This window comes from Watersipora subatra, chromosome 4 (genome assembly GCF_963576615.1).
Source record: "Watersipora subatra chromosome 4, tzWatSuba1.1, whole genome shotgun sequence".
NCBI lineage: Eukaryota > Metazoa > Bryozoa > Gymnolaemata > Cheilostomatida > Watersiporidae > Watersipora > Watersipora subatra.
The window spans coordinates 36,953,124-36,980,486 of NC_088711.1; the positions used below are offsets into that span (position 1 = coordinate 36,953,124).

Genomic DNA, 27,363 nt, shown 5'->3' on the forward strand with positions numbered 1-27,363 from the left:
AAAATTGTAGTTCGGGTAGTGCTGGCTGGGTTGAGCGTACTACGCTGGTTTTGGCAGAGTACGAGTTAGTTTTAACTTTTTCCTGTTGAGTCTGTGGGTGTGTTTAAAAATTTGGGTTCAGTGCACTCTATTTGCTATAACAGAGTATAGCGACTTGAATCACAAAGCTCAGTGGAAGTTTCTCTTGTAGTGAACCTAAAAAAATCGCAAATGTTATTCTGGCGAGCATACTATAAAATGAGTGGTGGTCCTGCAAAGGGCCGTGGGGGAGCAACTCCATGAGCATTCATTTCCAAAGGACAGATGAAAAGACGAGGCGACCAAGCCAATATACACTATATAGAGAAAGGACTTCTGTGACAGAGGTTGACCTAAAAAAGATGACAGACGCCATTTATCGAGATTTATAAAAAAAATTGTACACAGTGAACAATCTTTAACGAATTTATTTTCCCTATTCGTATGTTAGAAGAATTTATTTATGGTCATAATTGCTTGTCAGAATAATCTAAGTGTCTGTTCTAATTAAGTACTAGCTGTTAAAGTCGTTAAGTAATATTTTTCCGTTTTTGTTGTTACTTTTTCTCGAGATAATATTTTGTATTTAGCTTTTTTCGTTATCAAGATGTGTCTCACTGTTTCCCAAAAGTATTGTTCCCTACGTAATATATAAAAAATGTTATGGACTTTTTGTTAGAGTTTAGACTATTTAATATCAATAATCTGTACAATATAATAATAATTTAACAATAATTTTTTTATTGTTACGAATGGGAAAATTTTACAAAGTCAGCAGTCGGGAAGGTGATGTGATTGGTCAGTTTGAATAATAACTGTTAATCTCTAGGCCATCCGCTTATGTAATATAAATACTGCTGCGACTTTTTAAGCAGGTCAGCTTGTGTTTTGCACTTGAAAGAGACACATGATATTATTACTATAGGCTAACAAAATCAATTATTCGTTGGAAAAATGTTTTTTCTAATTATTATTAAAAGACTAACATCAAGCTCAAATAGGATTACAGCCAATAATTAGATGACTAAAGAGTTATTGTTCTTACAAGAGTTGTGTTTCCCTCTGTTGGTTTCAGCAGGTTGTAACGTCCGCAGCGTTGGGTTCAGCGCACTCTATTGGTTTCAGCAAAGCACAATGGAGTTAGTTTCAGCAGAGCACAAGTGAGTTGGTTTCAGCAGAGCACTAGTGAGTTGGTTTCAGCTCCTTCCTGTTGGGTTCAGCAGGTTGTATTGCAGGCAGCGTTGGGTTCTGTTCACTCCGTTGGTTTTAGCAGGGCACAAATGTGTTGGTTTCAGCAGGTTGTAACATTGGCAGCGTTGGGTTCAGCACACTCTGTTGGTTTCAACAGAGCCCAAATGAGTTGGTTTCAGCTCTCCCTGTTGGGTTCAGCAGGTTGTATTTCAGGAAGCATTGGATCTAGCGCAGATGCGCCAGAAGTGAGAGTTGTCTCCACCTCACTCCTACAAGTTTTTTCACCCTCTTGTCCCTTACGTCGTGAGAATATAGTACTACATGTACTTTACATCTATCTGCTATGCTAGTTAAATACCGACTGAACTCGTACACCGACAATCAACCTCTTGTACTAGGTTACCCTAAACGTTACTATTTACATCTAATAATCCGTAAAATACAACAGCTACCGTATATCACAGTTCAATCTAAAAAGCATTACGAGCAGCGAAGATGGGTAGAATAGAGTTTTATGCGAGGAGACTAGCGTTATGCAAAACTTTAACGCATCTTGCTTAAAAGAACAAAAGCGTTTTATTTTGATCTAATTAAATTTGCGCTTCGAAGTTCGTTTGTTGAGTAGGCTCTCCATAAAGACTAATATAGTAACTGTAGTCAGAGTAACGCATGCTCTGATGTCGGAACGAGTAAAATCATAGAAGAAACATAGTATGAGTTTGAACTTTGAAGTATAAGTTTACTCTATGAGTAAAACGTATATTTAACAGCTTTAGCGCTTTTTTAAAAGGTAAGCCTATAGATGTAAACTATTGAAGACTTCCCATATTTTTTGTGCCTAAAGCTAACAAATGTTTTCATATTTCCGTTTTCTGCAACAAAGGCTACGCATATATCGAGACATCCTGACTTATCCCCTCTGATGTGATTCATAATAGTTCTTACATGTAATAATAAAAAATACTACACCACTCCCTTCATCGTTCTTCGTTTAATTTGAGACTGTGAGAATTTTGCATGTAAAGTTTATGCCTCAGTAATTGTTCAGCGATGTTAGGATTGACGAGAAAACTTCTTTACAGCAAGCCAAAGGTATGGCAACATAATGTTCAATAAGATTCATTCGTTGTGCCTCAAGTATCGTACTTATCTGGACAATTTTGTGTAGCTTTGTCGCAAGTTTAGTGTTCAGAGCTGGTAATAGGATATTAAATTTCACACTACGGTTAATTATCACACTTTTTTAATCTGTAGTCCACGGGTGCAAATTAGTCTGTGTCTTATCTATCCACGGATCCGCTTGATTATTTTCTGGTTTGGCATCAACAAATTTTTATACCATGTTTTTGACAAAGTCTGTATGCAATATTCCATAACCATAGTCTTTGTCAGATTATGGAATGTTGTTATCTTTGGCAAAATTGTTTCTGTAGTGATCTTGCAGTTTCTTTTTGTTAATACCCACTTTGGCATATATGGGTTTCCCATAAGTTATCATCATATATGTAAAGGAAAGCAAAAAACTCTTTTTTAAGCATTGTTGGTTGATTCTAGATGTTATTAATGACCAACAATGGTATCTATGGTGCTTTAACAACTGCTTTAATATCACTGCCACAATCCCTTCCTTTCTAAAATAGTGAGTTCCTACGTTTGTGAAAGAATCATCTAAAATGGTTATCGAATATCTGGACTGAAAATCTAGTGATAAATTTTCCCAACTCTGCTCATAAGTAACTTTTAACATTTTGTGAATCTTTCAAAAGCGCAGAAAGTACCAGCAAAGTAAAAACAAAAGTGCCAGAAGGTTATCTGTGAAAAAAGCACTAAAATAAATTTTCCGCTACTTACCTGTAAATATTTTAAAGATTTTCTTTCATAAAAAAATAAAAATTAGCTACTATGTATGTTTTCCAAACATTTCATTGCTACAGTCGGACTATTTTTAGCTGTTCAGTCAATTCTAAGTGTTTGTAAAATATTTCACCATTCTTGGGATCTAAATAGTACCGATCATAGGTAATAGCCTAATGATAATGTGCTAATCATTCCTACAGTTTGAAAATATAAATCAACACATAAAAGTATGAATAAACTTCAAGATCAACACTCATGGTCTGTCTGTGTTATGTTTTACGTTTATCGAACCCAAAACAACCTAGTTTATTAACTATTTAAGGGTTTTAACAAATTTAATTGTTAAATTGTAAAATATGTTTTTAATTAAACTCATATTAAGATTGCATTTACTGATTACATTTTGTTCATTTTTATTATTATATGGAGGACGTTTTGATGGATGTGTTTTTGTTTACTGTTGGTTTTTGACCATTAGGTAATTTATGTTGCGTGTAACTGTGAGAGAGATTTATGTTCTCCTGGACTCTAAGCCTAGTTCAGGGCCGATCCGTTATGAGTTAAAAGTTATAAACATTGTCATTGTATGTATTTCAGAAAACCGATAGCGCATTACTGGCTCAGTTTTACCATGCAGATGTGGATCTCTGCACTGTCGCAGCCGAGTTGGATAGTTTTGATGGCCGCAAGAATCCAGCTCGATGTGCGGCACTCGTTGCTCAATTAAGACAAGTTGGTTAACTTTAATCGCGTGTATATCACTGATCTTTATACATAACTTTCTTCAGAAGGTCAATGCATAGTTCGATTTAGGTTGATGGTATAAGATATTTGTTGTTGTCTGAAATACCTGTCTGATGTGCAGTTAGAAAAATGATGGACAGAATAATTGTTGCCAATGTATTTATGTCTCGCTTTTTACACAGACTTTAAAACAAGCTTGACAGCTTGTTTTATATTGGTCAATTATAGTTTAGCTCATTATATTTTGATTAATTACAATTTGGTTTATTGTATTATGGTTAATTACAGTTTTGCTTAACGTGCATTGGCTGATGAAGTTGCACATTGTTGGCACTTTCCACAAGTGCTATTCATTTTATAACAATTGTTACCATGGTTAGAGAGCAGTAGTGACATAGTGAATGCCTAACCTGCAACCTGTTAGGTTTGAATTTCCAAAAGAGCCACTGGTCGTGACAGGAATGACATTCCCTTAAATTGCCCTTTATTGCTCTAGAAGGCCTGATCTACAAACATCAGGTGGAGGTTCAATAAGAGAAATATAAAATAAATTAATAATCAATAAAATGAAGTTTATAGTTACCATAGAAAGGAGTGAGTGGGAGTGCAGGCTTGGAGACACAGGAAATGGATGATATAAGGTAGAATGGAAAGAGCCACGCTGTTTAATTTACTCTAAGTTAGTCCAGGTCAAGCTTAGATTCATTTAACTTAACATTTTTTATATTTGATATTTTTACCTTTTTATGAAATCAGCCTTTTCACTCATAAAACTGTGATGCTTCGTGACACCTCGAATGACGTATGTTGGAAAAGACTTCAGCTATGGAGTCAAATATTAGCTCAAATTTTCCATTGTCTGACCAGCAGTGGCCTGGTAGTCTCTGACATGCAAGCATCAGGTCTGGGTTTAATTCCCAAAAGATGCCTCCAGTGGTGACAAAAATGACATCTAACCTTAAATTTCTCTCTGCAACTGGGCATGTCTCCAGTCGATGAGGCTCACTGGCCACTGGGCTCAAACATGTCCAGCCAAACACACAGAGGCTGTGTTTGTGTAACAATGCCCTTAGAAACACACACAGCCTCTGCTTGCAGTAAGCTAAACCATAGACCTATTAACTATACAGTATAGTTAATAGGTCTATGAAGCTAAACAGACATCATACTCCATCTTCAAGGGATTGCTTAAATATATGATATACCATGGTATATTTTTTGAACCATTAAAAATACAAAAGGCACATTCCAACGATAGCAGTGATGAAAGACTCCAAACAAACACTGATGCATTGAGTCTAGTGCCGATTGCGTTAAAAGCATGCCTTAAACACATCTGAAAGAACTACTGCCTAGTATAGTTAGGCCATGATAGCTACTTCAAATCAATTCTACCAAGATTTGTCATCAGTGTTGTTAGGTTGTGTCACTAGGATGATTTTAAGACTTAGGTTGTTGGGAACTCGCAATGCTCAAGTTTTCATTCTTCTATTGAATATGAGCATTGATATTTATCAAGAACTGAGAAGGTAATTATTGAAACATTGTCAGAATTTCCAATAATCTATCAGGCCTTCTATCTGATGTCTAATAATCTTACTTGTGCATATGTTGTAACTATATCTTATCTAGCAAACTCATTTTTATTGTTAGCATCTTCCATGATGAGTCATGTTTGACCAATGCTGTAGTCTGTTTACATTTGATATATCTCGAATCAACTTGCGCAAGCAATTATTTCGAGGAGGCAGTTAACCATGCATTATTATCAGTAACAATACAAACCTCTATATTCATGTGTTTTACTGTTCAGTATCAGGACCACGTGCTGAGACTCATCCAAAGCATGATGGAAGAGGTAGTCCCTGAGCAGAGGGCATCAAGAGACTTCAGGATTAAATACCCAGAAGATCTCATCCAAGATGGTTTGGCTGGTCAGCTATGGTTTGGGGCGGAGGTAAGAGGTATCGCTTTATCAACTAGAACTAGGTATTGCTTTATGACTGATTATTCCTCAATATCAGGAACATTATATGCCGTTATTCATTCTCTAATACATATTTAGGAATGTAGCCTCAGTGTTCCTGAGGCTGATTCCTAAAGTTGTGAAACATTCTACAGTAACAGCTTTTATATACAGTGGAACCTCGGTTCTCGAACTCGATTCATTCCAAAAGGTTGGTCGAAAATCGAGTTGTTCGAGATCCGAAACAGGTTTTCCCATTAGAATTAATATCCTACAGGATTAAATTACTCGCGGAGTTCAATTTTGCGAGAATTGCCTTTTAATGCATATTCGGGGACTAAATTATTCGCAGATGATCACATTCGCGAATAAACTAATCCGTGAAAGCAGCTAGCAATAGAGCAAAACTTTCACGTGCGTATACCACGTGTTTAGGTTTCTATTTAGCTAGGAAATTTATGTCGATTATGCTAAGCTATAAATTTTTGGCTGAATCCAGAGGTTTTCATGAATATTTATCGATTTGGAGGCTTTTGGTGAACCAACAACTTGTGGTAAGTTATGAGTTTTTTCAACGTAAAGAACTGCAGGAGAGTTTTTTGCGATGATGACGCCGTGCCGAATTTCAAATAACGTGTGACAACCTTGAACAATTTTGTAAAGAAGTGTGATGCAGTTACTGTGTGTGATGCAGGCAATGGGCTTAACTGAAAGCCCCGGCGATGATTTTAAAACAGTTTGGAACTCAGCTACGTTTACTAACTCTGCCTAGCGGTTAGTTTTTAATTTGAGGTAGTAGTTATTCTCCTTTGTGTTAAAAAGTAAAACAAATTATTCGCGGATTTTAATAATTCACGGAATTGCCAGTACGCGAATTTGTGAATTAGTAAATCCATCGAATAATTTCATACTGTGGGGTGTATGTAAGTTTTAATCCGTTCCAAGTCGATTTAATAACTTCGGTAGAGTATTTTTCAACATTTTACACCATAAACTGTACTGTATACTGCATACTATAAATAGAAACGGGTAGATATAGATCGTGTCTAAACTTTTATAAAAGATTTTTTATCTATGATGAAAAAAGAAAACAAAAAGAAAACAAAATCATTTCGTATGTTTGGGTCTTAAAACATCGAAAACATTAAAGGTTACGATACAATACAGAAATTGATAATGCAACAGCAAAAAAATGCAACAGATCAGTTACATCAAGAATGGTGTGAAAAAGAAAATAGAAACAGCAATGGCACGTTCACTTCACATCTTTGAAGAAGAATCCTTCTCCAAAACAATTTAGGGTAACTCGACTGGAAGAGTTGTGTTCCTAGAAAATCTCTTCGATAGAGGCGACGTTCTCTCAAATTTCGCCTTTGTGTATTGAATTAATGACTCGAAACTTTTCCTTTTTTAGACAAAATTCCAAAAGTTGCTCATAACAATGTCGTTAAATGTATAAACATGTTGTTTTCGGAGCTGTTCCGAACGTTTAATTCAAATGCCCATGTTCCGGTTTGGTCGAGAACCGAATTTATGGTCGAGAACCGAGACGAACAAATCTCAAATTTTTTGGTCAAAAACCGAGTTGGTCAACAACCGAAGCGTTCGAGAACCGAGGTTCCACTGTATTTGATTTTTTCTGATTTTTGTTAGAACTGGGTCTAGATTTCCCTCTCTAATTCTGACCCTTTGTTCTACAGGAAAAGATTTAGCATTTTTCAAAATTCTAGTGCAGCTAATAATAAGGATTGTGCATGTGTTATTCTTATGGTATTAAAATACGTTTGAAAAAACTAAGTTAATAATTGAAGTATTGAACTTCTCTGTCTATTTTATTCTTGCAATAGTCGTATCTACGAGTGGTACATAATCGTTATGAATAAATTCCTTTGCGGTGTCTATCATGCTCCTCAGCTAGTTAAATTGATAGTTAGCGTGATAAATGTAATAATAGTTTATCACATTTTTCCTTGACCTTTGCTTCAGTTCTGCTGCAAATTTGCCAAATGAAAACGTAGAGGCACTTTATTTTAATTAAAATAAATTCCCATTCGTGCAACTGTGTAGTGTTAAGGATGTTACACAACTTCGCAGTGTTAAGCATGTTGTACATCTGTACAGTGGTAAGTATGTTGTGTATGCTTTATTCTAAGTAAGGGTGTATTAAAAATAGATTGGCATGAAAAGAAAATAGATGTTTTTCTTTTTTATTCTCAAATATTAATTATCTTTATTATAATCTTTGTTTGTATTTTCATTCTGTTTCTGCAGGATATTTTATATATAGCTTCTTCTCGATCAGTGAATGTTCATAAGGGAACAGCGGCAGAACACTTTGTTTTAACAATAAACAGAGTACTACTATCCTAGTCGCTGGGAAATCAAAGAGATTTATCTATTACCTCAATTGCTGGGGGTTCATGATGGAACAACAGTAGCTTCCTCTAATCTCTGTTACCAATACAACTCGCGTTAACTTTGCCTTGAAAATTTAGTGTGACTTTGCCATAGACATAGAGTTTAAATCTGCCATAAACATGTAGTGTGGCATTGTGGTAGACATGGAGTGTCACTCTGTGGTAGACATGGAGTGTGACTCCGCTATAGGCATGTAGTGCGAGTTTGTCATCGACACACGGTGTGACTTTGCAACAGGTATGTTGTACGACTCTGCCATGTACATGTGTGTGACTTCAACATAAAAATTCAGTGTGACTTTGCCATAGACATGCAGTGTGACTGCCATAGACATGTAGTGTGACTCTACCATAGACATATAGTGTGATTTTGTCATAGACATGTAGTGTAACTTTGCATTATATATGCGCTGTGACTTTGACTTAGACATGGAGTGTGACTTTGACATAAACATGTAGTGTGACTTTGCCATAGACATATAGTGTGACTTTGCCATAGACATGCAGTATGCTTGTGACTGCAATCAGACCTTGCCATAATCACTCTCTACAACATAAGTTTGAGTGTATATTCAGCTCAACTTATGAAGTAATTTCTATCATACGACACCTGAAATTTCTCAAAGCATTACAGTTTTGTAAGTGAATGTAAAACGATGGTAAATATAAAAATAAAACATAAAAAATAATAAAACATATAAATTAGATTGGTATAAACTTATAAACTAAATCTAGTGTAAGTTGGAGTAGGTTACACTGCATGTTTCCTTCACTCACTCTACCATCAGTCGTACACATTGCTGAGTGTACCCTTTCATTCAAGTGTCTGTTAAATGGGGTGACAATAAAATCTTTTCTTTCACTAATTTATGCTATATTTATTTCGTTTTTGTTAAGTTTTTGTGCTTCTAAACAAATTAAACCAAAATAAATTGCTCCAGTATGTCGTTCTCTGCTCCTCAGTTTTTAAGGCAGTGTTATTGAAGTACCAACTTTTAATCAGCCAAAATTTCTGGTGCAAAAAACTGTGCTTCCTTATTACATTAGAGGAAAATTAGGTACCATCATCCGGTTAGGTACCATCATCCGGTTAGGTGCCATCATCCGGTTAGGTACCATCATCCGGTTAGGTACCATCATCCGGTTAGGTACCATCATCCGGTTAGGTACCATCATCCGGTTAGGTACTATCATCCGGTTAGGTGCCATCATCCGGTTAGGTGCATCATCCGGTTAGGTACCATCATCCGGTTAGGTACCATCATCCGGTTAGGGTACCATCATCCGGTTAGGTACCATCATCCGGTTAGGTACCATCATCCGGTTAGGTACCATCATCCGGTTAGGTACCATCATCCGGTTAGGTGTCATCATCCGGCTAGGTACCATCATCCGGTTAGGTACCATCATCCGGTTAGGTGTCATCATCCAGCTAGGTACCATCATCCGGTTAGGTGCCATCATCCGGTTAGGTGCCATCATAGGTTATCAATCGAATTTGTGTGGAATTTATTACTCGCAATGGAGATTGAAAGACTGAATTCTGCTAGATTTAAGAAATGGTAAAACTAACGACACCGAGTTATTGTTATGGAAAACAGGCAATGTCTAACATTTACAGCTACATGTATAAGAGTACTCTGTTATTAACAAAACTCACTTAAAAATTTATGAGTGGCCCCCAACTTGTAGAACTCAGTATTAGTGGCTCCGCCAGAGATCTAATAGTTAGCGCCGTGTAATGATGATAACGAGTGACGCCTCTGTTAGTGCTTAATTCTTCAAAGCTACTGAATCGGTAGTACGAGGTGCTCACCCCATTGTCCTGGTGAATATTTTTACAAAATTGCCAAGAAAATTTTTTCAAAGCTTCTAGTACGAAGGCAGGTCAACTATTAGTCAGTATGCTATCGATGTATAGCTAAAATTCCCTTTTTTAATAGACTATTTTATTCAGCTATAAATGCGACATGTTTCGAGCTATTTACAATACCACTTCTTTGAGAACTCACCTTGTATGAATATTGTAATCTTTACTATAAAGAGAGCGGTGTCCGTCTGTCCAAAGCCACGTCAAGAGATTAAGAAATAAAATTGCTTCTCGCGGGCATTGATCTCAGGTACTCCGATTCACAGTCAGCACTCTAACCATTATATCACTAAAGTATCCAATTGTATCTGCACTTGAACGAAAGGAATCAATTATCCCCATGCGTGGAGCCAACAAAAATAGCTATACGACCCATCCTAAGCGTAGTTTCGCTTTGAAAAATCTTTTATTTTTTATTGCAGTTTATTAATTGTTAGCAATGACCAGTCATGCTAGACGCATTACAGCTACGAATTTTTACTAATTTTAGATCTATGAACTTTGGGTGATTGTTATTGAACAATAGTACTGCTGACAGTTATTCATATTTTATCAGTAATAATAATGCCATAAACTGTAATAATATTGATAAATCATTCGATTCGGACATGCTCACAGTCTTTTCGAAAATGGCTGAAAACGTGTTCGTTCTCGTTCTGCAACACATTTGGGGTATTTTTCATGGCATCAGCTTATGTAACATTTTAAGATGATTGTGATTTGTGAATTTACAAAGGTTGTGACAATTTATACTGTCAAATATTTGGTTTTATCGAATATGTAATTTTGTCCCGGTAAAGAAATAAATTGGGTAGCGAAAGAGTTAATTATGCACATACTGATCACTCATGACAATCTCTCACACGGTTCATGGGACTGAGCCCAGTATAGAGATTTGCACGTAACAACGTATAATTGAATAGAAGATTCTCTCATGTAACTAAAAATTCCAAGTTACTTCTTTGGAAGACTTAAACAACTCTGGATATAATTTTTAACATCAATGCTAAATATCCTAATCAATTTGACGGCTAATATAGGGATTTGCATGTAGCACTAAAAAGTACCACAAACTCATAAAATTGCATTTGTAAGAAAAGAAGTTGACAATCTAATCAGTAATATTGAAGAGTTTGCCTCAAACTGATTTCAAGAGGTTCTTAAAAAGCCATTGCATATATTGCCATGCAACGGTATATGTGTTTACACATGGTGGGACACAAAGTGTTAAAACAACAATGTTCTCTGTTCGCTCTAGTGTCTCGCAGCTGGCTCAAGCATACTGAATAGAGAGATAGAAAGTGAGAGCATGAGACCTCTTGCCAAGAGTCTTACCAAACAACTTGACCAACTAAGGCGGGCGCTTAGAGATCAAAGCACTCGTGACCCTCTCTTCTACCCTGATAAGATTAAGAGTGCATTCATCAAATTTGACGAATCGTTTGCAGAGTTTGAGTTAAGGTATTGTACTATACTTTCCAACTTTGTAGCATCGGGTATAGTTGTAATCAAATAGGTTTTAGATTCTTTTTGCATTGCATTCTATTTTGGACACTAGTCAGTGTAATTAAAAGAGTCAGGTTGTAGTAGATAACTGTAGGAGTCAAGTTCTCTCTGTTAAGGCTGGTTCACACTATATCGCCATATGACGGCGTTTTCCTTTCGACGTTCATCGTTGATTATGTGAACCGTAAACCGATGGTATTGACGAAATGACTCGGATACATCGGTAAAGTTTGCAGCTGTCAAACTTTCCCGATATTTCGCCGAGCATTAACGACCACCTGTGCGGTGCGAACCATTTATGTGATATTAATTTGTGGTCACTGATAGCATGATTTACTTATTCTCGTTTATGATAGTCGTTGCTGAACTAGTATTTGATTCAAGCATGTGAAACAAAGAGGTTTCTTCGCGAAAAATTAAAAAGAAAAATGAAAACAGTACGTCATGGAGTATTTGATGATGCAAATGCGGATGGGTTTGTGATAGTGTGAACATCGTTATCATTGACGATCACCAAAGTATTATGGCATCAATGCCGAGATATGGCGATATAGGTTGAACCTGCCCTTAAATAATTGTGCATGTGTTTAAGTATAATTTTACCTTAATCAGCATTATTCTTTGCTCTTCTATCACATATTAGTGTTTTACTTTGATTTGCTTACCGACAAACCTTATTGTTTGTTACAAATACATTTTTTTATACCAGCTACCCAATAGATATAGGTTGTATTCAGCTTCCCTACGTTTATATGTGAGGAGTATAAATGTGCCTCCGGATTTCGATCACTCGGGAATGTCAAAGAATTAGGGTAATTATGTATACTCCATTGTGTACAAGGGTATTCAATACCCAAGTCAGGTAGGCCAAATTCAAGGCATCTGTCAAGACATTTAAGACAAGACTGTCGAGACATTTTTAAAAAGCAATGCCCTGGTTCCCTAAAAGTATTTATTGCTTGTAGTCCATGAGAAGTGAATGGTTGCCTTTTAGAAAACGTGATTGGAAATTGTTGAAAATGTTTTTATTGGATTCGTCTACCAATCATACTCGTATTCATGGAGATTTATTGTGCCAATCGCATATCATTGAAGGCCACATAAAGAGGTTGATTACCAAAGTCTGTGAATTTGTATAGACTTAAAAATTTGCTTATAAATCGTTTATTTTGATATAACGATGACTGTTTTTAGTTATTATATTATGCGTACTCCAGAGAGAAGACGCCAGACCTCGTGGTCAATCAGCAAACTGCCATTTTCTATAAAACTTTTGCTAATTACGGTCGCTATTACATTTAACGCTCCAGCTCTTCTTTTGACAAGATCCTAATAAAATGAGTACTATGATATCTGAGAGAGCGTTTTCCTTATCTGTAAAATAGGGCTCTTGGGCCAGCTAACTGTCTTACCATCTTAACATTTTTGACCAAATAGTGAAGTGAGCATTGTATCGGTATGATGATTGTTCAATTTATGCTAAAGTTGTTTTAGAAGAGCAAGAAACAGTTTGAATGTTGTATTTTTGTATGAAGTGAAAGACTGAGAATTTTATTGAGTCAATGTCCTTGTATTTATATCACCTACCTGTATTAATGAGATTCAAGAGAAGGTTGTCATTAAACATAAGTCAACTAAATACTGTTGGTGTTTTTTCACATTCAAATGAAACAAGGTGAAATTTACTGCAATCAATCAGATGTGTTTTAACAACTACTAGCAAGCCTGTTTCGACATGATATTGTTATAGAGATATTATACCTTGTTGCTATGTAGTAATGGTCAGTCTCAACATGATATTATAGAGATATTATACCTTGTTGCTATGTAGTAATGGTCAGTCTCAACATAGAATTGTAGAGATATTATACCTTGTTGCTATATAGTGATGGTCAGTCTCAAAGTGATATTATAGAGATATTATAACTTGTTGCTATGTAGTAATGATCAGTCTCAACATGATATTATAGAGATATTATACCTTGTTGCTATGTAGTAATGGTCAGTCTCAACATAGAATTGTAGAGATATTATAACTTGTTGCTATGTAGTAATGGTCAGTCTCAACATAGAATTGTAGAGATATTATAACTTGTTGCTATGTAGTAATGGTTAGTCTCAACATGATATTATAGAGATATTATACCTTGTTGCTATATAGTAATGGTCAGTCTCAACATGATTATACAGATACTGCGCTTCGGCATGTACACGTTAATGGTATGCGACGGTAGTAGCTGCGCTATAGCTGCCAGCTGGTAGCTGCCATTTTGAGAGGCTAAGCGATCCATGAAAGGCATAGTGTTTAAAGACTGTCACTACATCCTTATCTAGTGCACATACTATATTTGTTTTCTGTCATGTTCCCAGTAGTGTCTATGCATAAAAAAGATGAACAATTGTGAATGACCTTCAACTTTTGTATGCGTTTTAGAATAATTGCTTTAGATTTTAAAAGACAGAGGATTTGGAAGATCGCTAGCATAAATTCAGTCTCACAGAAGGGTGTAGTTTTTTAAAACTGCTTTAATCACACATGAGCAATTGTTAAACATACATGTGACATATTAAACCTTTGCTGACAAATCCCCAGCAATAATCTTGTGCTGGGGATTTGTCCCTGCGCTATATCTTCCATCTCTGACTTCATGCCAATTTTTAATTTTAAACTTTCTCTTGCAGCTATGTGACCGCCATGGTACCTGTCAAGACCGTCAAGGAGTATGACATGTCTCAAGAGGTGACTGTTCTTTTTAGTGAAACCGTTAGCAGGTGGGTCACTGAGGTGGTTTTCAATCACGCCTCTGTTATTTTCTATTAAAGGTGGCACAACAATAACAATACCTCGGGCGGGCGTGTTTGAATCTATAGTAATGCGAAATAGTAGGTGGAAGATTAGCGGAAGAAGTAATTCTAGGTGTGCATGTTTAGTCACGTCTTAATCTTGCGTACATACCATTATCTTGATTGTTTAATGCTCTCTTGATATTTCATGTATAGTTTCATCCTAATAGCCTTAATCTCACTTTTGCCAGAGCACTTGCCCATGGACTCATCACGGGAGACATGCTAGAGTACTATGATCCGGTGCTAATGTTTACCATCCCACGGCTCGCTATTGTCACTGGTCTCGTCTTCTTCCCCCAAGGTCCGCTCAACCCGGACAGGCGGTCACAAGACCTATCTGAACTTTTTCGTCCATTCCAAAGTCTGTTAAAGCGTATCAGGTGAGACGTACGAGTTGAGTAGTCTGTAACTAATAGAGACTCTGTTGGATAGCCAGAGACTTTCTTTTTAGTTTGAAAGTTGAATGAGGCTTGGGGGGGGCGATGAGTTGGAGCGTTATTTATCAAGTGATGTTATAGTAAGAATGTGCTGAAATCTTACTAAGTAAAATTGTTAACATTGTATGGCGAGTATCATTCACCGACCACCCATGTTTTAAGGGTACATTGTGGGTGTAGTAAATGAATTGACCGGCTTCGTCTTGACTCAATTTGTTTTATTTCTGTAGTACACAAGAGTTCTTTAGTACACAAAAATCATTCTTTAGTACACGAGACATTACTTTTTCATTTACAAGAAGTCACTCTCTGAGAAACAAGTAGTTACTCTCTATGATATGCTTAGTTACTCTCTAGTACACAGGAAGTTACTCCCAAGTCTATTTTGCACCAATGGCTCCCATGGTATGTTCTAAGGTCATTAAGATCATCAGAGATGTTGTCTCAGAGGTTTGTAACTACTCATCTATGACGTGTAGCAATGTATTGTTGAACAATGATCTGGGCGTGTCTCCATATATTTAAAAAGCCATCAGTCTTCTCTCCAATGACTGCTTAAGCTATAAATATCTGCTTTGTATTTTGTAGCCCAAGTGTGTCCATTCGATTCTCTTATTCATACATTGACGTAACAGACTACACTAACACAACCTTCTCTCAGTATGCCTGATTCTATAAACATTGTCAATACTAGGGGTCAGGATGATCAGAGTAGTACACAAACATTTTAGCAGATTAGATGTTTTGACAGTTCATCTAAGATTTTTTCAAGTACAGAGCTAGCGCAACAGGCTTAAATATGTTAGAATCTTCTCCTTGGTGCCAAGTCATACAAATGCCTTAAAATGTTTGATGCAGTTAAACTTTGATCTATGCAGACCTTTTAAGACAAATTTTTGGCATATTTGATACAAAATTTGATATTTGTTTAAGCATACGAACTACTTTTCCACATAGAATGTCCAAACATTTCTCAACACATTTCAGTTTTTAAAATCAGTATATACGTATGCAGTTCTTCTTTGCTTCATTTAATTTTATAGTGCTTACAAAATGTCAAACAATGCTTCATAATTTTCATTTTTATTTGAAAATCACAAATATCCATGACTAGCCGAATTCCCGGCGTTGCATTGGTATTAAAAACAGCTTATAAACAGTAGCAGATAAAGTACACTAGTTGCCATTGGCTAATTTGAGTAAGCGTATTGCTAAACTTACTAATAAGAATGATGAGAGCAAGCTTTAGTCACTTGCGCATAGCGCAGAGTCTCTCTGTGTATTTTAACCCAGATAATGACTCATATCGCCTGATGAATCCGTTGCATCTTGTGTAACCTAAGGGGTTAGCTTGTCGACTTGTGAGAGGGATTTCGAAGATCAAATCTTCTGCGATACAAATTTTTCATTGCCAGATTTTAATCAGCTATAGCTGGACAGACAACGAACGGACAGACAACGAACGGCGACAGACGATGACAAATTTTGAGATTTATCTATATAGTTTAGTAGGTTTGGTAAAACAGTTGAAGGCAACGAGTTTTCTTAAAATTAAAACAAGTATAACTTAGGGTTTATACCTGAATATATAATTTAATCTATACCATAAGGTATATTAGCTTCTTATCTCTATCATTATTCGCATCTACTTCTTATTACATTCCCTGTATAACCAAGGCTACACCTCTTTATGCCGGTTTTCAGTGAAGGAGCCTGGGAGTAGTCTAAAGTCTCCCATTTATTATTTCTTTGTTAGTTTCTTACGTATAGTTTAGTTTCGTATTTATGGTATAGTCTTCGCTTTCTTTTGATGGTATAAAGTACTTATCATCAAGTTTTTTAGTTGCCAAACGAATTGAACGAAACATATTGTACAAGAATATTCTCCACAGTATGGTGTTCACTTATAATGAATATACCTAAACCAGATTACCTTTAGGTTTGACCGTGTAGAGATTGATTTACCAGTGCAATGGTTGTATGAACTGTTATTGGGAGTGGTATTAGTGTGTTTAGTTATTGCTACCTTCAGAGTTGTTTATTTCATTTCCAAGCTTTTGGGCCAAGCGGATAAAGGTTTTGCTGTTTAGAAATTTCCTAAATCTACTCATAAATAATATTCATAGGTTACTGTTTGGGAGGTTTTAAGACGATGTCATTAAAGCATCTTCAAGTCTCTCATAGTCTCTTCCAACATAGTTTCACATTGTTTCAAGTTTGTCTCAAACGGTAGCCTAGTTCAGACATACAGTATGTGTAGTTAAATGTGCCAATTAGGATAAATATAAACTTTATCATCACTGGTTAATACCGTTCAAAGCAAATTAGACCATGAGATAAAATAATGCTTGCTAGAAGTAGGATCAGTAAGTTTATTTTTAAAGGTTGACTTGCAACAAAATTCACATTACCGTAATTTGATATGAAAAGATTCACCATGTCTTACTCTGTTGTGTTGTAGGTGCCAAATATGTGGAAAGGTGATTACAAGCTCTTAAAAGCTCAAAAACGGACAGAAAATCGCAGCCACACGAGACCGCCGTAGTTTGGATTCTCTTTTCAAAACGGCTCAAATGTGATGTAGTTGTGAGAGATGGTTTCTGTTTACACTTTCTTGCAACCTTATTCGTCGAAATAGTTTCACAAGTATACTTCACGAATTCAATAAAACTATGTCTATTGATCTTACGCTTCTGTTTTATCGTCATCGTAATGCTGTCACTTTTAGCACTGATATCTTATAACTTACCGTAAAAAATCGTTAAACTTTTTAACCTTACCTCGAATGAGTACATATCATTGTCTGATAATCATGACGAGCCTGTTGGTCACCTGTGATAATCGAAAAGTGCTGTAAAAATTATTTGCGAAGTATTGGGTCACATGATCACATTACGACTTGACGATTGAATAATGCCGAAACAAAACTGTAAAGTAGCGAGCATCTATATTTGATACGGGGTCTTCGGTAAAACCCGAAATGTTTGTCATAAACTAGTACTACGACAAGTTTTATATTGAGCTTTGTATTGGCCTTTCAATTCACATGAGAATATACGTGACAAGACGATAACCAAATTTCGTGGTTACGTCATCGAAATAAAGAGATTCCAATCTACGGCAGCTTTTCGTTTTTGAGCTTTTAAGAGCTTGTAATCACATTTCCACATATTTGGCACTTACAACACAACAGAGTAAGACATGGTGAATCTTTTGATACCAAATAACTGTAATGTGAATTTTGTTGCAAGTCAACCTTGAAGTAAAACTTAATATTGTGGCCTTTCAACATACTGGTGTCTGAATCCTGTAAGTTCAACCAGATCTTATAGACTGGACTGATTCTTGATGACACGCTTGGGTCTGTGTGTTTACAGGGAGCTCCTATGGACACTCACACAAAATGAGTTACGCTTCCTTGAGCGACTCCTTTGTAACCTCGAGCAAGCGGCGGAAGAGGACACAACCCCTGTGTCTACATCAAAAACACAAACGGCCGAACTGGATGCCCTGAAAACCCAGAATGCATCTCCTAGTTTATTCAACGACATATCGAATGTACAAAGTTTCAATGGCATGAACTCGGAGAGTTCTCGCGCTGATGACTTTAGGGCAGCTCTGTTCAACATGCTTGACGGGTTGAGTTACCCTACTGACCAGGCTGCAGGTTCAGCGTCAGAGCAGCCTGCGGACTTACCTCCAGAGTTAGGTAACAACAACCTTTCTCAAACAACTAACACTTCGGATAATTCCACATTAATTGTCCTCAACGAAACAATTCAGCCATTGACTGAACTTAGCAATGAACCCAACCATGCAATAGCCAGGATTGATATGCCTTCTACTCGAACTAGAGAACAAAACCCTAGCCATACTTCAGTCACATCGCGCAGCAGACGCGCGAAGAGGCAGCAATCAGCAGACCCCACCACTTCACAGCCTTTATCCTCTGAGTTTGTCTTCAACCTTCCTGATGGCGCTGCTCAAGATGTTGACGATATGGAGGTTTCAGCTTTTGCTGGCCCGTCTCAAGTGACTCTCCACAGGTCTGTCTCAAACATTCTTCCTGGCAGAGTCACCAACCTTACTATCGATGATGAGTCGACAGACTCATCGGAAATATCAATGAGTGACTTCGAAACAAGCTCAGGAAGTGAAAGTCCAACAATGCGACACAAACAGCTGTCTGCACGACCTCTGGGTGACGAGAAGGCGGATAGTCTGCGTGGCAGATATAGAAATGCTCAAGAGCTGCTTCATAAGTTATTTGTATGCATATCAGGTAAGCATGGCTGTTGCTTTTCTGGATAAAAGCTAATCCACACGAAATTAATGTGATGTTATTAAACAATATTAGCTTGGCAAAAAAGTTTGCAATCTTTAAACAAAAAATAGAATTGTTTTCTACATATTATAAAATCATCTTACTCTGGTGTATTTTTGAAAGCACAAAAATTAAGTAATCTGATAATTCTATGGCACTCACAAGCATTGATGAAAGCAGCTTAATATATATGTACCAAAAGTAGTATTAAATTGTAAGATGTTTGACATTTTTTGCGTGTTTGTAAATGGCCATCGGCCAGTTATTATTAGTTAGTTGTTATCAGTCAATGGTAATTGGTCAATTATTATTATTCGTTCACTATTGGTCAATTATTATTAGTCACTTGTTATTGGTTACTAATTCTTAATCACTTACTATTGGTCAATTATTATTAGTCACTTGCTGTGGGTCAATTACTATTAGTTACTTGCTATTGGTCAATTATTATTGTAAGCCATTCATTTTTTTTATAATTTTAGTTAAAAAATGGTTAACTGTAATGATAGTCATTTTCCATTAATAACATTTTTAAAATTTTATAATGAACCATAAAAATGTTAAATTTAAGTTGGTTTGTGTTTAGATTAGTTGTATGTTTATGTAACTCAGAAATGTGTAATATCAACTTGAGAATACAACTTTACTTCTAAAAACCTCTTTCATCCATGCTCACGTGTAAAATCTTTACTGGCATTCAAGGAATTGAGTGACTTTCATCAGCTGTTTGTAATAACGAAGATTTAGCAAATTTTGTAGTACTTTATATCAACTCTACTACTGAGTGTATTACAAATAAAACTGATTGGCTGTTTGCGCTTTTTCATTGGTTAGCATAGCTACATTAGGACCTGTTTAGGAAGTGTCTGATTGGCTGATCATTACAGCCTCAATGATCAGCTAATGAATATGTTAGTAAATTCATCTTGAGAGAATAACTGACGATTAATAATAGGTGATTATGATGAGTTTGTTCAGCAATGGGTCATCTCGAGCTGTAATATTTTTATTTTATCATCTTTTTCAGGTGTTGCGGACCAGTTACAGTCTAACTTTGCCTGTGACCTTAGGAATATTCTTAAATGTGTCTTTGAACTGCACACTGGTGATGACACATTTGTCGACACCCTTGACAAAAAACCTTCGGCTGTTCCTCAGACATCTGACAATGAATCTGAGCCTCTCCAAGGTGAGTTACATGGTGGTGAAAATCAGATGCCAATCACCGTGATAAGGTGTTGACTAGTTGAGACTCGGAGGTTTACTATGATGTTAGCATGTTTTAAACATTTCATCGATCTATTTGAATTGATTACAAGCATTATTATTGGATGTCACTCTGCCTATAGGTGAGCTGGTGATTTTTTTACATTCCTCTCTTGACTGCACATCGCTATAGACATGCTGGATAATGTTATGGTGTTTGTTGATTTGGTCATTGCGGTTACCTTTTGCTTTGTGATGACACCATTATTAAAATACATGTACAATATATTATTATCGCAATCGTGCACAGTATTATAGAAACATTGTACGATATCCTGGAAACGTATGGTATCATAGAAACAATGTACAGTATCGTGGAAAAAATGTAGTATCGTGGAAAAAATGTACAGTATCATGGAAAAAATGTACAGTATCATGGAAACATTGTGCAGTATCAAGTCAATTTGACTGTATTTTCCGGTCTGCCACGTTGTTTCTCTTTTTTTGTTGTTGACTTTTTTATATCTTGCTAATTCTCTGCATTCCAATCCCGTTCAGCTTGTCTCTAAATGGCATGATTTCTTGTAGCACCGCCGGCGTGGGTTCCTGACTCAGAGATGGACAAGTGCTGCTCATGCAGATTGCCTTTCACAGTGATACGACGGAGACACCACTGCAGGAATTGTGGTCTCGTAAGTATCACCTACTGCGTTGTTACCAGTTCTTGCTAGATATTTGGAGTTACCAGTTCTTGCTAGATGTTAGGAGTACATTCTGTGCAAATTCTTTACACCGATATTACTCAGGCTTTATCTAGGAGCAGCCACTTCCTTATCAGCAATTATTTTAGATATTCTGTGCAAGATGCTCTGCTAACTCAGCCCCTCTGCCTAACTACGGGTATGAGCAAGCTGTGAGGATATGTAACCTATGCTATGTCTATAGGATTAATCCTTTTTTCATGGATGACAGCACCCAAGAGACCTATAACTCTGCCTCAAGAAGGCAGCAGTCCTAGTGCCACGACATCCTTAATCAAAATTTAAACTTGTACTTGCGCTTCGTGTTTTTAAACGAACACGTGTTTTTTGCTTTCAGAGATTTTGCTGAATCAATTTTGAGATATTTTTCTGCAATTTAGATAATTTTGTATGAAGTGTTAGTATGCCAAAGTAATCTCTTATGTATATTTTCCCATCTCTTTTTCATGGTAAATTAGTTCTAACAATTATGTTATATACACGAGTTCTTTTGTTTTAGTTGAGTTATACGGATATTATATACTTCATTTAACATCTAATTCATTTGAGGCCTTATTGCCATCATTTACACCTAAAATATTTCATGCATGTTAAATGCATTCATGTTTGCTCTTGTGTTCACAATACCAGCTGCATAGGTCTTCCACGCTCATCGGCTTGCATTTCAGTAATTATATGTAATCTTTCTACAGTTTGTAGCCATTTTTATATATTTTAAAGCAAACTAATACAATATGAGCACTTGTTGCCTGCCGCTGTCAACCCAATTCCTGTCATTCTTTTGACAATTGATGATTAAACTAGTCTAGTCTATTCACTTGTGCCAGGATGTTACTGCCTTGCCATTAAGGTAAAATAAACTATGGTACTGGCAGCAGTTGAGAGCATTATTGATTGCATGCAGTGTGCATTGCCCAAATAAAAATATGCCTTGCGTACTGAACTGGTTACGGCCAGGTTACGGCTAAGACGAGACAAACACCACAAGTAATCAGTCTATAGCTAATGGGCCAAAGCTTTCTCTGCTAAACGTACTCAGCTTTCTTAACTTCTTCAAAACATTTCTTCAGTCTTTTAGTTATCCATTCTTCATCAGCACCTACAACACTGAGTAAAATTTGAACCTATCGGTAACCGAAACGCTTCAAAGGGTTTGCTTGGAGTTGTCCTTACTGTTCTTAACTGTCATGTGAGAAAAGACAACTTCCTTCCTATAACGTTACAGCCGAGGTCTACAGCGATTAGCTGAGGTAGCTTTTTAACTTTCTAGAACGAGTTACCCAGTCTATGTAAGGTCTTTTACGAGGCTAACTTCAGCCTTCAGCAAACTGATCCTTGCTAATCCTTACTTATTCGTAAATGAACTGCTAATGTCCGCTACCTGCAGTACATGAAAGATTGTAAATAAAATTTATGGAGCGATAAGCTAGCAGCTTGCAAACGCAAAATGAAAAAGAATGCAAGTCTTTTGTATGGGCAGCTTAATATTACAATATGGTTAGGATATAGAGCATAAGCTTTCATTAGTAAAGTTAATCAAACAAATTCCCAATTGGGATGTTAACCACTACGCTATTTAGATTGCGTTTACAGCAGTGAGAGAGCAAGCCCTGGCGCACTCGTTCACCTCATTAAGTAGTACTGGAGATCTGTTTAGCTGCTTTGTGTATTTTCAAGGCTATAACAATGTGTTATACTCACTAGTATTTTGCACTGATAGCTATTACAAATTTTACACCGAATACTGTTACAAAGCTGTTGTTTTATTATTATATTTTGGTACTACAGACCCGTCAAAAATTTGAATGACAACTGCATTTTTAAATTAACTTTAATACAACATCTTTGATGATCATTAACAGTGAGTACAGTGGTTTAAATGTCTGCAATTCATTGTTTCCTGTACAGAACTCCTCTACTGACCAGAGTCTGTTGTAAATTGTATAAAATAAGATTTTAAAAACTACTTAATGTAAAATCTTTGTCAGGGTCTCATTCAGTTACGCAAGGTGCAGATTGCATATTAATAAAGTGATACAATAACTTAAGCTAATAAAACTAGCAATATTCATAAACAATCAAATGTTAATAAAATCAAATTGTTTTTCTACAGATTTCTAAAGCAATCTTCAAAGTGCTGACAGCCTGTCTATGAACTCAGACGTGAAGGTTTCTATAGCCATATTTGAAACCGAAACTGTGTGCAAGTTTTGAGATTTGTCCAATCCTTCAGCATCAAAGGTTGCTGAAGTAATCATAAGCTCTACTGACTGTCTAGGGTACATGCCAGCAATAAAGTTACATGAAATTTTCTTGGTTGTGGTCAGCTTGGTTTTATTGAGTATTCTGTATTCGATAAATAGTTGTTCCTCAGCGCTGTGTCCTCTCAGAAGGGAAGTCTTGTCAGCTGTCATTCCAGCTGCGCTCCGACCACAAGTGTAGATTGCTTCTAGACCATCATGCAACCGGTTCTATGAACAATGGCAGAATGATGTACAACAGATCCATGTAAATAGTCTGTAATAATTCTATCATACATTTCTGCCAACTCAATAATGACTTGGTGGCAAACGCAATAAATCTCAGGCATCATCTTTACTATGATAAAAGCTGTGTTGGTCCATCTGTCTAAAGCTATGCTTAGAAATTAGGAAAAAAGATTGCACCAAACAGGAATTGAACCCAAATGCTTGGTTAAGCAACCATGCACATTACCAACTGCACCACTCCAACACCTTGCTCCAATGCTAAATAATTATGAACTTGCCAACTACACATGCCGATTCTCACGGCGCGCAGGATTGCTAGGGTGCTATTATGATATAGTAAACAGAATCCTGAGAAATTTACAAAAAATTCTTCTTTCTAGATGTTAATGCAAGGAATAGCAATTAGTTGTATTTATACAGTAAACAATTGAATTACATGGAGGTGAAAAGTAATTGTATTTTAAGAATTTTAAAATTCACTTTTCAGTTATGAAGCAGCATGATAGTAGCAAATAAAAACAAAATTTGTTAAAATGATATCGAAAAATCCTACTCAGTGCTACAAAAATTCCAAAAATGCTGCTTCACATTGTTTACTGGTTTCGTCTAAATCAACTTCAGCTTTACCTTATAAGCCATGATGGACAAGTCCTTGTATCTCTGGATATCCATTTGACGTGTGCATATGTAGACTTTACACCCATCAGTACTCAGCCACTTATTAAGCAGCTGTTTCCACAATAGATATACCTGGCTGTTGCCATCTTGCAGCCCCATCCAAGTAGTCAGCCCAGCATTAGAGGAAACACTGGCTAGCTGTAAGGCAAGACGTAAACAGAAAAATGAATATTTAATGACTTGAAAATTCATTTAATGCAGCGGTTCTTAACCTGAGTTCCATCGAACCTTAGGGGTTGGATGAGTCAGTCACAGAGGTTTGGCGAATGTCGAAATATGTACATGTAAGTGTTCACTCAGAAGCAACAGAAGAAGTCACACTGATTTGCAAGGTCAGCTCTTTATGAAAAGATATGTAGTTAATTGTGAGTTCATGCATTTTATTGATACATGTACTTTAAATGTAGTGATATTAATGCACAGCTCACTTTGTGCACCAGTGAAACATATACCTATGTATTTAATGTGATAAAAAAAAATTTTTAATATGGAAGGGTTTGGTGAAATCACATATGAAAATGGCGAGTTTCAGTACGTCCAACAAGGTTAAGAACAACCGCTTTATTTTCTCTGTGACAAAAAATGTAAAACTTAATAAAAATGGAAAATCGTAAAAAAGTATTATTCCACAGATTTGATCTACATTAATTAGCGCAAAACAGTGAGAGAGTAATTAACAGCGTGTTTCCTTATACAGAAACTGATGATGGCTGAGATAAGTGGCAGAATAAGAAGGTAGCTGAAAATAAATTGGTGAGGTTGATATAGCATCAAGTAAGTTATATTGTGGTATTTTGAGAATATGGTCATTCAGCGAATGGAATCAGTAGGCTAGCTGCTAGTAATGAGCTCGGCAGCAAGCAACCACAGTTGTGCACGTAAATGCCTAAGAAACTGAATAGGATTAGAATACGTACGATAAATGCGATTTACTAACTGTAATACATGACATCTACTAACTGCGATACATGTAATCTACTAACTGTAATACATGTCATCTACTAACTGTAATACATGTAATCTACTAACTGTAGCACATGTCATCTAACTATAATACATGCCATCTACTAAATGTAATCCATGACATCTACTAACTGTAATACATGTAATCTACTAACTGTAATACATGTAATCTACTAACTGTAGCACATTTCATCTAACTATAATACATGCCATCTACTAAATGTAATCCATGACATCTACTAACTGTAATACATGTAATCTACTAACTGTAATACATGTAATCTACTAACTGTAATACATGTAATCTACTAACTGTAGCACATTTCATCTACTAACCTTGCCAGACTCTTTGTTTGCCGCAAACCTTTGATCAAGCTCAGTCATTTTTACATCAGAAGAAACAAAAGCCAATTTCTCATCAATAATTTCTGGTTGAGCGTAATCCAGAAAAAGATTTTTTTTTTCTAAAAACAAACAAGATTCTTACTAACAATACATGCATAGTGATGGTTACTTTCCTGACATTCTAATGCAGTGATATACAATTATATATACAAACATCAAAAACAGTATATTAATATAATATATCTATTCTATGTTATTTTATACCACGTGCATTATTGTGCTCACACCGACATTTTGATTCTTTCTACATACTGTACTGTATATACGATGACTGTCACATGAAACTTGCCCAACTATCAACTCGTGTAGCTCTGAAAGACACAGCTTAAGCACAGTAACTCAAAAGAATATTATATTTGCAATTACTGTACAGTATTTACTGTATATTTTACAGCAGTTGATATGCCATAGGAAACAGGCGCTAACTTAAACAGTAATATACACTTCAAATTGTTTTCATAAAGCTTCTTGCCTCAGTAAATAACAAACATTACACGAGTTGAAAAAAGTGAAAACTTGTTACCTTTCTTTTGTATCTCTCGCCGAGCATCAATGATGAGCTGATCATTGCGATAGTCTAAGGGAAGAGAATAAGTAGAATTGTCGTAGTGCTGCATAACCTTCCTAAATATGACCTTGAACCATTCATACACCACATCTCCTTCAATAACCACTAGACCAGTCCGAAGGTATATCTTTATGGCATAATCATCGGCGACAGTCTAGATGGAAGGTTAAGCTCATATTTAAGTATCAACACAATTCAACAGATATTACTAACATGATTCAACTGATATTACTAACATGATTCAACTAATATTACTAACATGATTCAACTGATATTACTAACATGATTCAACTGATATTACTAACTTGATTCAACTGATATTACTAACATGATTCAACTGATATTACTAACTTGATTCAACTGATATTACTAACATGATTCAACTGATATTACTAACATGATCCAACTTATATTAGTAACATGATTCAACTGATATTACTAACATGATTCAACTGATATTACTAACATGATTCAACTGATATTACTAACACGCTTCAACTGATATTACTAACATGATCCAACTGGTATTTCTAACATGATTCAACTGATACTACTAACACAATTCAACTGATATTACTAATACGATTCAACTGATATTACTAACATGATTCACATATATATACTGAAACATGATTCACGCAAAAACAAAACTCACCGTTAGAACCTCAGAACCATGAGAACTGCTATAGTTCTTTGTGTACGTAAATTCAGGTGAAGGAAAATATGCCTGAATGACGCGAACCCAAAAAGCTCCCAATGTCGTTGAGCCGCCCTTTTTCACAGGTCTGATGTAAATGGATCCGATAGAAAAATCAAGGAAAACCTCTTCTCCAACTTTATTTTCAACAAACTGTTTCAGATGATTTTCTAACACAACGGAACCTTGGGCAGCCATGAAGGCAAGCTGTAAATACATAGGCATTGGTTATACCAGAAAAAAGAAAAACTACATTTTGTTATATTCTAATAATAGTCACCTATATTGTTAGTATACTGATTTTGTACCTGTCAAAACCATGCAAGCATCCAAATTATTCAAGACTTTATGTGAAAATACTTATATTTACACAATAGCCACACAATTCAGTCTTGTCTTTGTCAGCCTCACATTAGAAG

At 36.1% G+C, this 27,363-nt stretch overlaps 2 protein-coding genes across 2 annotated transcripts; one reads left to right on the top strand and one right to left on the bottom strand.

Annotated features, from left to right (window-relative positions):
• Positions 1-2,107: 2,107 nt before the first annotated feature.
• On the top strand, positions 2,108-22,011 carry LOC137393293 (lateral signaling target protein 2-like). Its single transcript, XM_068079779.1, has 10 exons — positions 2,108-2,301; positions 3,664-3,798; positions 5,624-5,767; positions 11,322-11,524; positions 14,252-14,341; positions 14,605-14,796; positions 18,231-19,135; positions 20,205-20,366; positions 20,972-21,075; positions 21,234-22,011. The coding sequence occupies exons 1-10, from the start codon at positions 2,260-2,262 to the stop codon at positions 21,399-21,401; spliced, it is 2,145 nt and encodes a 714-aa protein (XP_067935880.1). The 5' UTR covers positions 2,108-2,259; the 3' UTR covers positions 21,402-22,011.
• A 1,082-nt stretch (positions 22,012-23,093) lies between these two features.
• LOC137394985 (uncharacterized) lies at positions 23,094-26,336 on the bottom strand. Its single transcript, XM_068081766.1, has 4 exons — positions 26,203-26,336; positions 25,611-25,738; positions 24,261-24,449; positions 23,094-23,615 (listed from the first exon to the last, which is right to left on the bottom strand). Exons 1-4 carry the CDS (start codon positions 26,294-26,296, stop codon positions 23,274-23,276), a joined length of 753 nt encoding a protein of 250 aa, XP_067937867.1. The 5' UTR covers positions 26,297-26,336; the 3' UTR covers positions 23,094-23,273.
• Between the last annotated feature and the right edge of the window lie 1,027 nt (positions 26,337-27,363).